This window comes from Salmo salar, chromosome 13 (genome assembly GCF_965601325.2).
Source record: "Salmo salar chromosome 13, fSalSal1, whole genome shotgun sequence".
In the NCBI taxonomy this organism is placed as follows: Eukaryota; Metazoa; Chordata; class Actinopteri; order Salmoniformes; family Salmonidae; genus Salmo; species Salmo salar.
The window spans coordinates 30,601,926-30,614,565 of NC_138303.1; the positions used below are offsets into that span (position 1 = coordinate 30,601,926).

The 12,640-nt window shown below is 43.6% G+C and overlaps 1 protein-coding gene across 4 annotated transcripts in view; it reads right to left on the reverse strand.

Moving 5' to 3' along the window:
* The window catches only part of vps13d (vacuolar protein sorting 13 homolog D), a 62,452-nt gene extending 58,108 nt beyond the window's left edge, over positions 1-4,344 (reverse strand). For all 4 annotated transcript variants that reach the window (XM_014135238.3, XM_014135239.3, XM_045693110.2 and 1 more), the window contains exons 1-4: positions 3,795-4,344; positions 1,760-1,968; positions 1,451-1,528; positions 577-767 (exon numbers count right to left, since the gene is read on the reverse strand). In XM_014135238.3, coding sequence (XP_013990713.2) covers positions 577-767; positions 1,451-1,528; positions 1,760-1,856 — 366 coding nt within the window. In that variant the 5' untranslated portion in view covers positions 1,857-1,968; positions 3,795-4,344. The remainder of the gene's footprint in view (positions 1-576; positions 768-1,450; positions 1,529-1,759; positions 1,969-3,794) is intronic.
* Positions 4,345-12,640: the final 8,296 nt, after the last annotated feature.

The following is a 12,640-nucleotide window of genomic DNA, read 5'->3' on the forward strand; positions in this document are numbered from 1 at the left end:
TGCGTTGGAGCACCCCCCCACCATATCCCTCAGAACAGCTTAAATTCCTCTGGGCATGGACTCCACAAGTCGTCGAAAGCATTCCACAGGGATGCTGGCCCATGTTGACTCCAATGCTTCCCACAGCTGTGTCAAGTTGGCTGCTGGACTGTTCTTGATACACACGGGACACTGTTGAGCGTGAAAAACCCAGCAGCATTGCAGTTCTTGACAAAAACCGGTGCGCCTGGCACCTACTACCATACCCTGTTCAAAAGCACTTAAATATTTTGTCTTGCACATTCACCCTCTGAATGGCACACATACACAATCCATGTCTTAATTGTCTCAAAGCTTAAAAAAATATTATTTAACCCGTCTCCTCCCCTTATTCTAAAGTGATTGAAGTGGATTTAACAAGTGACATCAATAAGAGATCATAGCTTTCACCTGGATTCACATGGTCAGTCTATGTCAGGGAAAATGCAGGTGTTCATAATGTTTTGTATACTCAGTGTATACTGCATACATACACAGTCTACAGATAAGAATACAGTAGAGCCTGATTCCAGGATTCTTGGCACCGTTCCCACACACCTTCCACTTGTCCTCTAATGCCTTGAGCAGCTGTTTCTTGCGTTCGAGCTCGGCCTCCCTCTCTGACTCCTTGTCATACTCCTGGGGTCGGACCGGGCCGATGATGAGGTTGAGCTGGGACATGGAGATGACCCAGGGGTCACTGTGGGGTCGGTAGAATGGGATCTGGAGTGTGATCTTCCCAATGAAGCCTGGAGAGTGAAAGCAGGGTGTAGCATGAAGTACTACAGTACTCATAGTGCTCTGTGTATTGTGTCTTGATTTATCTTTGTAAATAAGTTACTGAAGATAACAAATGGTGCCACTTCTCCTTATCAATATACTAACTTCAGATCAAATAATGAAGATAAACCACATAAAAGCTGAGAACATTCATTCGAAGTGACTAAATGAACATTGCTCAACCTGAAATGGGACTTTTGTGAAATGCATTGTGTTGCTGTTGTGTATTTATTATTGTATGTGTAAGAACTGTAGACTGTTGTCATACTAATCACTGTGCTGCACTGACTACACAGCCACTTATCATCCAGCTAGTCTTAACAATTAAACCAATCACTGGTTTGGTTGAAAGAAAGGCATGTTGAACCATTTATTTCCTTTGCCGTTAAGGGTGCATGCTTGTTACCTGACTAAATAACACTGATTGTTTGTTGACGTTCTTTTAGTGAACAAAAGGTCAAACAAGCAGTATTGATCAGCAAGGACTGGAGATAAGTGTGGTGAGTGCCCAGAAATTAGGCCAATCTTTTGCTCAACTCATAATAACTCATATTGGGCATATTGAGTTTAATTATATATGTTTTTATATAGTTCTTGTGAATGTTTTGATTGATAACCTTGTATCAGTCAGGCTTTTTGATGGATCACTCACCTGCTTTGACCTCAAAGGGCAGATCAAACTCTCGGAGGGCATCTTTCCTTAAGGGAAGGTTCTCCAGCTCCACCGCCCCTAGGAAGACAAGGGTTTCAGATACAGTGCTACAGCTACAGTAAATACATGATACATTATGATATTTATTGTGCTATATTGTATACTGCAGGGATTCTGGTAGCATAGCATGTTGAAGAGCTGTCAAATTCAAATGAGGGTAAGAGCGAGGATGATGTCATCATAGAAACTGATGGTGGACACCCTGAGGCGGAAGGGACGGACAGACAGACAGACAGACAGACAGAGTACCTTTGAGGAGGGCGATGGAGAGCTGGTCTGTATTTAGGTTGCTGACATATTTGCCTAGGTATGTGTTGAGTACCCAGGCAACAAGTCCCTCCAACATTATGAGGGGTCAGGGAGAGGGAGTGGGGCTTTGTGGGGAAGGTGTGGGGGGAAATCTTGGATGAAAAGGTCTGGAATGTTGGAGTGGCAGCCTCTCCAGAATAACATGAAATCTAGTAAAAAAAAAAGGTAAAGACAACCAAACATTAAAGCAGCATGGCTTGAGGCCTCATTCTATAGTGAACTGGTAAGTGGCAACACACATTATTTAGAACAAAGTTATGTTGCAATGCAATCTTAACACCTGATGGTGTTCTTCACAATGGTCATACGATGGCAGTTTCCCTGACAGCTAGCCTAGATACTAAAGCTGACAGTAGCTAACTAGCTAGGCCCTCTAACACTAGCTAGCCAACTAGCATGCTACCAACTTTCCAAAACATTGACTCAAGTTTGGTATTAATTTTAGAGTTAACTCCACACAAATGCCAAGCTAATGGGCCATTCAATGTCATTTCAGCAAGCCAGGCCACCCACCATCTCAGATTGTTCTGAAATTGTTTCTGATTTTATCTGAGAAAGTAAGCTAATGGATTGCACCCAAATGTGCCATTTGTATAGGATTCATATAATATTCAGTAAATACAGTACCCAACATCCAATTTGGACCAAACTGTTTCTAACAGTGAGTAAGACATGAAGAATCCAAATGAATTGTCAAAATCCACCCATGGACCCCACACACCCCAGCCAATCCCAACCACGAGTATACAGTATTAGTTATCTATGTCTGACAAGTAGTATGGAGCTGTGGCTCTGAGTATTGTTTCTTCATCAGAGAAATGTGTCATTGAAGTTGTTAGGTTTATGTCATATCCTGCATCCTGATAATACCAAGTTCTAAAAACAAGATGGTTCCTGCTATTAGGTGATCATTTTTTTTTACATAATAGTTTAAGCAGTCTATGGACAAGGTATGACAGCAACCCATGCTTTGGTTTTGTTTACCTGGCCAATGTTTTAAATGCAAACGTTTTATAATTTGTAACTAATCCAATGCATGTCAATGGTACCTATATTACAATTTTCTAAATTCATATCCAAATCTATAAGTAGCATTATGGCCTTAATCCATTTTCAGATACTTTAGGATGATTTGAACATTAAGTGTGAAAAAACTAATATAGGTACCATTGAATTGCATTGGATTTGTGCCACAAATGCTAAAATGTTTGCATTTGGAACAGTGGCGAACAAAACTAAAGCATGAGTTGCTGTCATACAATGTCAATAGACTGCTTACAGGGTTAGGAAACCAATGTAATTGTGTACTACCCTGTTAGCATTGAGAGGGGTGGTTCTTTCAAACTGTTCACCTAATAGCATTAACAGCACCATCTATTAATCAGAACCTGGTAATATCAGGATGTAGGATGGGACATAAACATAATTTCCATTACCATTTTTTCTAAACAGGGGAAAACATCACCAAATGAACTGGGAATTCATTACATAGGTTGAAGATACAATACTCAGAGCCGCACCTCCATACTACTACAGACACAGAACTGTTACAATATATTGGTTGTTGGGGTGGGATTAATGTGGGGTGTCCGTGGGTGACGTTTGACTATTCATTTGGATTCCTCATGCCTAACCGATTGTTAGAAAACAGTTTGGTCCAAATCGGATGTTGGGTACTATATTTACTGAATATTAATATATGAGTCCTATAAATTAAAATGGACAATTTGAATGCAATCAATTCTAACAGAAACGATTTCAGAACAATCAGATGGTGTGTGTCGAAATCCTCTTGTGTTTTTTGAAGTGGAATAACCCTAACGCCAAACTAGATTCTAAGCAGATATCACAGGTCGTTTCTGTTTTGATAACGATAGCTACTGTGTCACTACTTGGATAAATCAGATAACGTTAGCTAGCTAGTTATGGCTAAAGTTCCCAGCCCAGCTGCCAATGATTTTAGAAGACAACTTACCTTAAGCTAGCTAGTTAGCTAGCTAGTTGTTAATGTGTTTGAGCCCATGATACAGCTAGTCCGATGCGATGTGTCAACTCAAGAGAAAAGAATGACAGTCGATAAGCGCCGTTAGCTAACCACCTAGCTAGGCTAGTTATCTTACGTAGCGTTCTATTCAAAAGCCTAGCATGAAAAGTGACTGGGTGGACAATGCCCTTGCTAGCTACCTAGGACAGACACCCACCGTTAGGGCGAAAGACAAAAGAAGTGAAAAGTCCGCTGTCAAAAACTCAACACAGGAATGCAGACAGCACACACACTAGTCGACAAGAAGAATGCTAGCTAGCCAGCTAAACTGGCCAGGCAAGCTTCGTTGGATCTTATAGCATTAGCAGCAAGACAAGAGCGAGTAGACAGTCCTTGCTGAATGTAAAGTTAGCCACAGGACGTGAAGCTAGCTAACTGTGATCATAAACGTCTTCAAATTTGGTTTCGGACTTCACCCCCACTAGCTTTCAGCAAAGTCGCGGGCATAAGCTAGCTGTAGGATTGCTTCCTTGTTTGGCAAACGTTCCAACGGGGACTTTCCTGTCACGTGATAAAAACAAATACGTTTTGAGACATCGTGCACCACTAGCCACTGAGGACCCCTAGTGCCTGGAAGTGAAATTGATCTGAGATTTTTTGGATTGTCTCATATTTACTATGGGCTTGAGCGACACTAAATTCATCAAGAATTAAACATTTGAGCCCATTTCAATTTCCTCAGAAATAGTAATTATGTCATTTATGGCTCAACTGTTGACCAAAATGTATTACTGTAGCTTTCCCATAGAGATGCGTTTCATTCTGTGATCCTGCTATCTAGCTTTCATCACAAGGGGGTGCAATTTGTCCGTCAGTTATTGGTGCTGCAGTCTGATCTACAAATCACCTGGCATACCAAACAACTTTCCAACATTCAAAATGTCAGAAACTAAGGAGCTTTTATTTCCAGGCATTAGGCTGATACATTGTAGCCTAGTTGTGGCATATTCCATGGGGAAAATAAATTACAATAGACCATAAACTGTTTAAATTGATGACATTTGACTAATTCAACCAAATTGCCACAGTGAAACACAGTCATGTTGATGAATTAAGTTGAAATAACTAGGAAACTATGTTGACAAAACTCATCTTTGGCCGAAGTAGATGTCCAAAGTAGGATTTGGAGTGGGTGTGTTTGGAGTGGGTGTGTTTGCCAGGAGCTGTATCTTAATGAGTCAAGAGGAAGAGGAAAAGATAGCTCAGTGCCGTCCATTGAGGTTTTAAGACACCCTTGTAGAATATAGCCTATAACTGGTATAATTTCATTCTTTTAGGTTTTCATTTTGTCTTTTACCATATTTTTATGATTGAAAATGTAAAACATTTTATATTTTTTGCAACCTTTTTTTTATTTTACTGTAAATTGTTTCAAAAAGTCAAAAAAGTCAAAAAGTTTGATTTGATTCTCCTACCACATGCTGCAATAAGTTGGCCTGTGCAACGTTGTCACTGGAAACAGTGTCCAGTTTGTGCTGTTCTATAGTAGGTTTACAGAAATGCAATCTTGTGCGACCAAGTGCCAATTCTAATCCCAGGGCAACATTTACGTCTGGACTAACACCATATCCATTAGATTCCCATGATTCCCCTATCATCCATCCATCCATCTCTACTGTCATCATCTACAATGACTCTCGTTCTAGGCCCCACTGTGTTTCAAACCCCTTGTGTAATTGGCTGGCCTGTTCCCAAGAGTTCATCAGATAACATATACACACACAGACAGACAGACAGATACACACACACACATGCATGCACACACACAAAACCTAAATCTTAATGATTTCCTACTTACTTTGGCTGTAGTCGATTCACCAGGAAAGGATATAGTTCCCTTACTAAGATACTTAATGATGTTAGGTTGAAAATGGATTGGTGTATTGTTTCAAATAATGTGGTTAAATTAGTTATACAAGGACTGAGACATACAGATAAGAGTAAACAGTGTAATAATCACATAATTAAATACAACACATTAATTATAGCATCTCTATGGTAATAACCGCACTAGGTCTCCCCTATAGTATATTCTGCAAGCATAACCCCCCATGTTTCCCCATCTCCCATCACCGTCCAGCAGCATTTAGTCCTGGCAGATGTGAATCTTCCCACAACACTACCCCCATAAACCCCACCCCCACTCACTCCACAGGCTGGTCCTGTGCCACCACATAATCCAAGGCAAACCCACAGGGTCAAAGTAGGCCATCTGTTCCAGCTCACAGATCTGAAACCCTCCACATCTGGACACTGCACGAGGCGAGGCAAGGGGAAGATGGGAGGCCCACTCACCCTCACCCAAACTGGCCCTAATGGGAATGGATTGATATTGCTCTCATTTCTCTCTCTCTCTCACACAGACACACACACACGCACACACACACACACACACACACACACACACACACACACACACACACACACACACACACACACACACACACACACACACACACACACACACACACACACACACACACACACACACACACACACACACACACACACACACACACACACACACACCAGTCCTGTCACAACAGCTCTCTGATTTCTTAATGTGTTATTTGAGATGATTATAATCAAATCAAATTTTATTTTTCACATGCAGCAGATGTAGACTTTACTATGACATACTTGCTTACAAGCCCTTACCAAGAATGCAATTAAAACATTCTAATAGAAATAAAAATAGTAACACAAAAGGAATAAAATACACAAGTATGGAGCTATATACAGGGAGCACCAGTACCAGATCAATGTGGAGCTATATACAGGGAGCACCAGTACCAGATCAATGTGGAGCTATATACAGGGAGCACCAGTACCAGATCAATGTGGAGCTATATACAGGGAGTACCAGTACCAGATCAATGTGGAGCTATATACAGGGAGTACCAGTACCAGATCAATGTGGAGCTATATACAGGGAGTACCAGTACCAGATCAATGTGGAGCTATATACAGGGAGTACCAGTACCAGATCAATGTGGAGCTATATACAGGGAGTACCAGTACCAGATCAATGTGGAGCTATATACAGGCAGTACCAGTACCAGATCAATGTGGAGCTATATACAGGGAGCACCAGTACCAGATCAATGTGGAGCTATATACAGAGAGCACCAGTACCAGATCAATGTGGAGCTATATACAGGGAGTACCAGTACCAGATCAATGTGGAGCTATATACAGGGAGTACCAGTACCAGATCAATGTGGAGCTATATACAGGGAGTACCAGTACCAGATCAATTTGGAGCTATATACAGGGTGTACCAGTACCAGATCAATGTGGAGCTATATACAGGGAGTACCAGTACCAGACCAATGTGGAGCTATATACAGGCAGTACCAGATCAATGTGGAGCAATATACAGGGAGTGCCAGTACCAGATCAATGTGGAGCTATATACAGGCAGTACCAGTACCAGATCAATGTGGAGCTATATACAGGGAGTACCAGTACCAGACCAATGTGGAGCTATATACAGGCAGTACCAGTACCAGATCAATGTGGAGCAATATACAGGGAGTACCAGTACCAGATCAATGTGGAGCTATATACAGGGAATACCAGTACCAGATCAATGTGGAGCTATATACAGGGAGTACCAGTACCAGATCAATGTGGAGCTATATAAAGGGAGTACCAGTACCAGATCAAATCAAATCAAATCAAATGTATTTTATATAGCCCTTCGTACATCAGCTGATATCTCAAAGTGCTGTACAGAAACCCAGCCTAAAACCCCAAACAGCAGGCAATGCATGTGAAAGAAGCACGGTGGCTAGGAAAAACTCCCTAGGAAAAACTCCCTAGAAAGGCCAAAAACCTAGGAAGAAACCTAGAGAGGAACCAGGCTATGAGGGGTGGCCAGTCCTCTTCTGGCTGTACCGGGTGGATATTATAACAGAACATGGTCAAGATGTTAAAATGTTCATAAATGACCAGCATGGTCAAATAATAATAATCATAGTAGTTGTCGAGGGTGCAGCAAGCACGTCCGGTGAACAGGTCAGGGTTCCATAGCCGCAGGCAGAACAGTTGAAACTGGAGCAGCAGCATGGCCAGGTGGACTGGGGACAGCAAGGAGTCATCATGCCAGGTAGTCCTGAGGCATGGTCCTAGGGCTCAGGTCCTCCGAGAGAAAGAAAGAAAGAGAGAATTAGAGAGAGCATATTTAAATTCACACAGGACACCGGATAAGACAAGAGAAATACTCCAGATGTAACAGACTGACCCTAGCCCCCCGACACATAAACTACTGCAGCATAAATACTGGAGGCTGAGACAGGAGGGATCAGAAGACACTGTGGCCCCATCCGATGATACCCCCGGACAGGGCCAAACAGGCAGGATATAACCCCACCCACTTTGCCAAAGCACAGCCCCCACACCACTAGAGGGATATCTCCAACCACCAACTTACCGTCCTAAGACAAGGCCGAGTATAGCCCACAAAGATCTCCGCCATGGCACAACCCAAGGGGGGGGGGGGGGGGGGGGGGGGCGCCAACCCAGACAGGAAGACCACGTCAGTGACTCAACCCACTCAAGTGACGCACCCCTCCCATGGACGGCATGGAAGAGCACCAGTAAGCCAGTGACTCAGCCCCTGTAAAAGGGTTAGAGGCAGAGAATCCCAGTGGAAAGAGGGGAACCGGCAAGGCAGAGACAGCAAGGGCGGTTCGTTGCTCCAGCCTTTCCGTTCACCTTCACACTCCTGGGCCAGACTATACTTAATCATCGGACCTACTGAAGAGATAAGTCTTCAGTAAAGACTTAAAGGTTGAGACTGAGTCCACGTCTCTCACATGGGTAGGCAGACCATTCCATAAAAATGGAGCTCTATAGGAGAAAGCCCTACCTCCAGCCGGTTGCTTAGAAATTCTAGGGACAATTAGGAGGCCTGCGTCTTGTGACCGTAGCGTACGTGTAGGTATGTACGGCAGGACCAAATCGGAAAGATAGGTAGGAGCAAGCCCATGTAATGCTTTGTAGGTTAGCAGTAAAACTGCTGGAGCTATATACAGGCAGTACCAGTACCAGATCAATGTGGAGCTATATACAGGGAGTACCAGTACCAGATCAATGTGGAGCTATATACAGGCAGTGCCAGTACCAGATCAATGTGGAGCTATATACAGGCAGTACCAGTACCAGATCAATGTGGAGCTATATACAGGCAGTACCAGTACCAGATCAATGTGGAGCTATATACAGGCAGTACCAGTACCAGATCAATGTGGAGCTATATACAGGCAGTACCACTACCAGATCAATGTGCAGAGGTACGAGGTATTTGAGGTAGAAGATACTGTATGTACATGAAGGCAGGGTAAAGTGACTAGGCATCAGGATTGATAATAATACAAGTCAAATAAAGAACAGGGTGGCAGCAGCATATGTTTGTGTTGTGTCGGTATGCGTGTGTATATGTGTTTGTGTTGTGTCGGTATGTGTGTGCGTGTTTGTGTTGTGTCGGTATGCATGTGTGTTGTGCGTATGTACGGTATTGTATGTGAATGTGTGTGGGTTTTGTGTGAGAGTGTCAGTGTAGTGTGTGTGAGTAAGTGTATATTATAGTGTGTATATTTAGACTTGTGAGTCAGTGTAAGGTAAGGTCAGTGCAAGCAGTCCGGGTAACCATTTAATGAACTATTTAGCAGTCTTATGGCTTGGGGGTAGAAGCTGTCTTAGAGCCTGTTGGCCCGAGAGCCGATGCTCCGGTACCATTTGCCGGACTGTAGCAGAGTGAACAGTCTATTGCTTGGGTGGCTCCAGTCTTGGGCAGTGATTGGGGCCTTCCTCTCACAACGCTTGACATAGAGGCCCTGAGCTCGGCCCCAGTAATGTACTGGGCTGTCCACACCATCCTCTGTAGCGCTTTGCTGTTGAGGGTGGTGAATTTGCCATACCAAGCGGTGATGCAGCCAATGAAAATGCTCTTGATGGTGCATCTGTAGAACTTTTTGAAGATCCAAGGGCCCATGGCAAATCTTTTCAGCCTCCAGAGGGGGAAGAGGCGCCCTCCTTACGACTGTGTCGGTTTGTGTGGACCATGTTAAAATCAAATCAAATCACATTTTATTAGTCACATGCTTTGTAAATAACAGGTGTAGACTAACAGTGAAATACTTACTTGCGGGTCCTTTTCCAACAATGCAGACTTAAAGAAAAATATACAAAATTATATTCTAAAAATTGAAATAGAGGAATAAATACACAGTGAACAACGAATAACAATAATGAGTATAAATAGCATGACTATATACAGGAAGTACCATTACCGAGTCAATCTGCAGGGGTAAAAGGTAATTGAGGTAGCTATGTACATATAGGTAGGGCTAAAGTGACTAGGCAACAGGATAGATAATAGACAGTAGCAGCAGCGCATGTGGCGAGTGTGAATATGTGTGTGTGTGTGTGTGTGTGTGTGTGTGTGTGTGTGTGTGTGTGTGTGTGTGTGTGTGTGTGTGTGTGTGTGTGTGTGTGTGTGTGTGTGTGTGTCGCATCAGTATGCATGTGTGCATGTTATGTGTGTTGGCGTATGTAGTCTGTTTGTGTGTATGTGTGTGTTGGGGTGTTAGTGTCAATATGTGAGAGTGTGGGTAGAGTCCATTATGTGTGCATAGAGTCAGTGCAAGAGAGTTAGTGCAAAAAAGGGTCAATGCTGGTAGTCCGGGTAGCCATCTGATTAGCTTTCTAGCAGTCTCGTTTAGTAGTCTTTTGGCTTGGAGGTAGAAGATGTTCAGGGTCCTTTTGGTTCCAGACTTGATGCACTGGTACCGCTTGCCATGCGGTAGAAGAAAGAACAGTCTATGGCTTGGGTGGCTAGAGTCTTTGTTCATTTTTTGGGCCTGGTATAGAGGTCCTGGATGGCAAGGGGCTCAGTCCAGAGATGTACTGGGCCGTACTCACCACCCTCTGTAGCGCCCTGTAATTGGGTGCCTTGTAGTTGCCGTACCAAGCAATCATGCAGCCAGTCAAGATGCTCTCAATGGTGCAGCTGTAGAACATTTTGAGGATCTGAAGGCCATGTCCTTAGTGATGAGGACACCGAGGAACTTGAAGCACTCGACCTACTCCACTACAGCCCCATCGATGTGGATGGGGGTATGCTTGCCCCTCTGTTTCCTGTAGTCAACGATCTGCTCCTTTGTCTTGCTGACGTTGAGGGAGAGGTTGTTGTCCTGGCGCCACGCTGCCAGGTCTCTGACTTCCTCCCTATAGGCTGCCTCATTGTATCGGTGATCAGTCCTACCACGTCGTGTCGTCAGCAAACTTGACGATGGAGTTCGAGTCGTACGCGGCCATGCAGTCGTGGGTGAACAGAGAGTACAGGAGGGGACTAAGCACACACCCCTGACGGGTCCCAGTGTTGATAGTTAGCGTGGCGGATGTGTTGTTGCCTACCCTCATAACCTGGGGGCGACCCGCAAGGGAGTCCAGGAAGTCCAGGATCCAGTTGCAGAGGGAGATGGTCAGTCCCAGGGTCCTGAGCTTGGTGATGAGCTTGGAAGGGACTATGGTGTTGAATGCTGAGCTGTGGTCAATGAACAGCATTCTTGAAAACCTTTTTTTAAAACACAATCCACCTGCATTGAAGCCGCTCAACTATCCAAGACCCCCCACAGTCCGCCCCTAAAAACCTCCACCTCCATCCCCCCTCCCCAAACCCCCCCATCTCCACCCCCTCTGAGCCACCATCCCCATCCAACCCAACCAAACAACTACCCACCCGATGTGCCAACGACCAATACATTAAGAAAAAACGGAGAAAAAGAGACAAGAACAAAGGAAAACAACAACAAAACAACAATGTAAAACAAAAGACATCAAGGACAATAAAAAACAGCACGGTGTGTTTGTGTGCATATGTGGCACTATTTACATGAACAGCATTCTTACATAGGTATTCTTCTTGTCCAGTTGGGTGAGGGCAGTCTGGAGTGCAATAGAGATTGCGTCATCTGTGGAGCTGTTGGGGCGGTATGCAAATTGGAGTGGGTCCAGGGTGTCTGGGATGATGATGTGAGCCATGATCAGCCTTTCAAAGCATTTCATGGCTATAGACGTGAGTGCTATGGGCTGATAGTCATTTTGGCAGGTTACCGTAATTTCCGGACTATAAGCCGCTACTTTTTTCCCACGCTTTTAACCTCGCGCCTTAAACAATGACACGGCTAATATATGGATTTTTCCCGCTTTAAAAAAAATTATAAAAATAAACACATTCTGTGACGTGCTCAGTTTTTTGGTGGCATGAAGCTTTCATTAGACCAATGAAATTGCAGAACGGGTTAAGGTCAAACAACTTTTTTGTTTACTGTTTAGATTAAATCGAGCGCGCTCAAACTTCCCATCATTCTGATTACGGTAGTCATTTTGTCACCCTCATCATGGCAAAGACACGGAGAAATGCATATGATGCAGCTTTCAAGTTGAAGGCGATTGATCTGGCTGTTGGAAAAGGAAATAGAGCTGCTGCACGGGAGCTTGGTCTGGAGCAATGACTTTCTTGGTAGGCTACTGTTTACTGCTCATTTTTAATTTTTTGTTACAAGCCGTGTTTCATTTAAAGCCTATTTATTTTTGTTACAAGCCGTGTTTCGTTAAAGCCTGTGTAAAGTTCATTTGTTTCAATGTACCGGTAGGCACCTGCGGCTTATAGACATGTGCGGCTTATTTATGTTCAAAATAATATATATTTTTTTAATTCAGTGGGTGTGGCTTATATTCAGGTGCGCTTAATAGTCCGGAAATTTCGG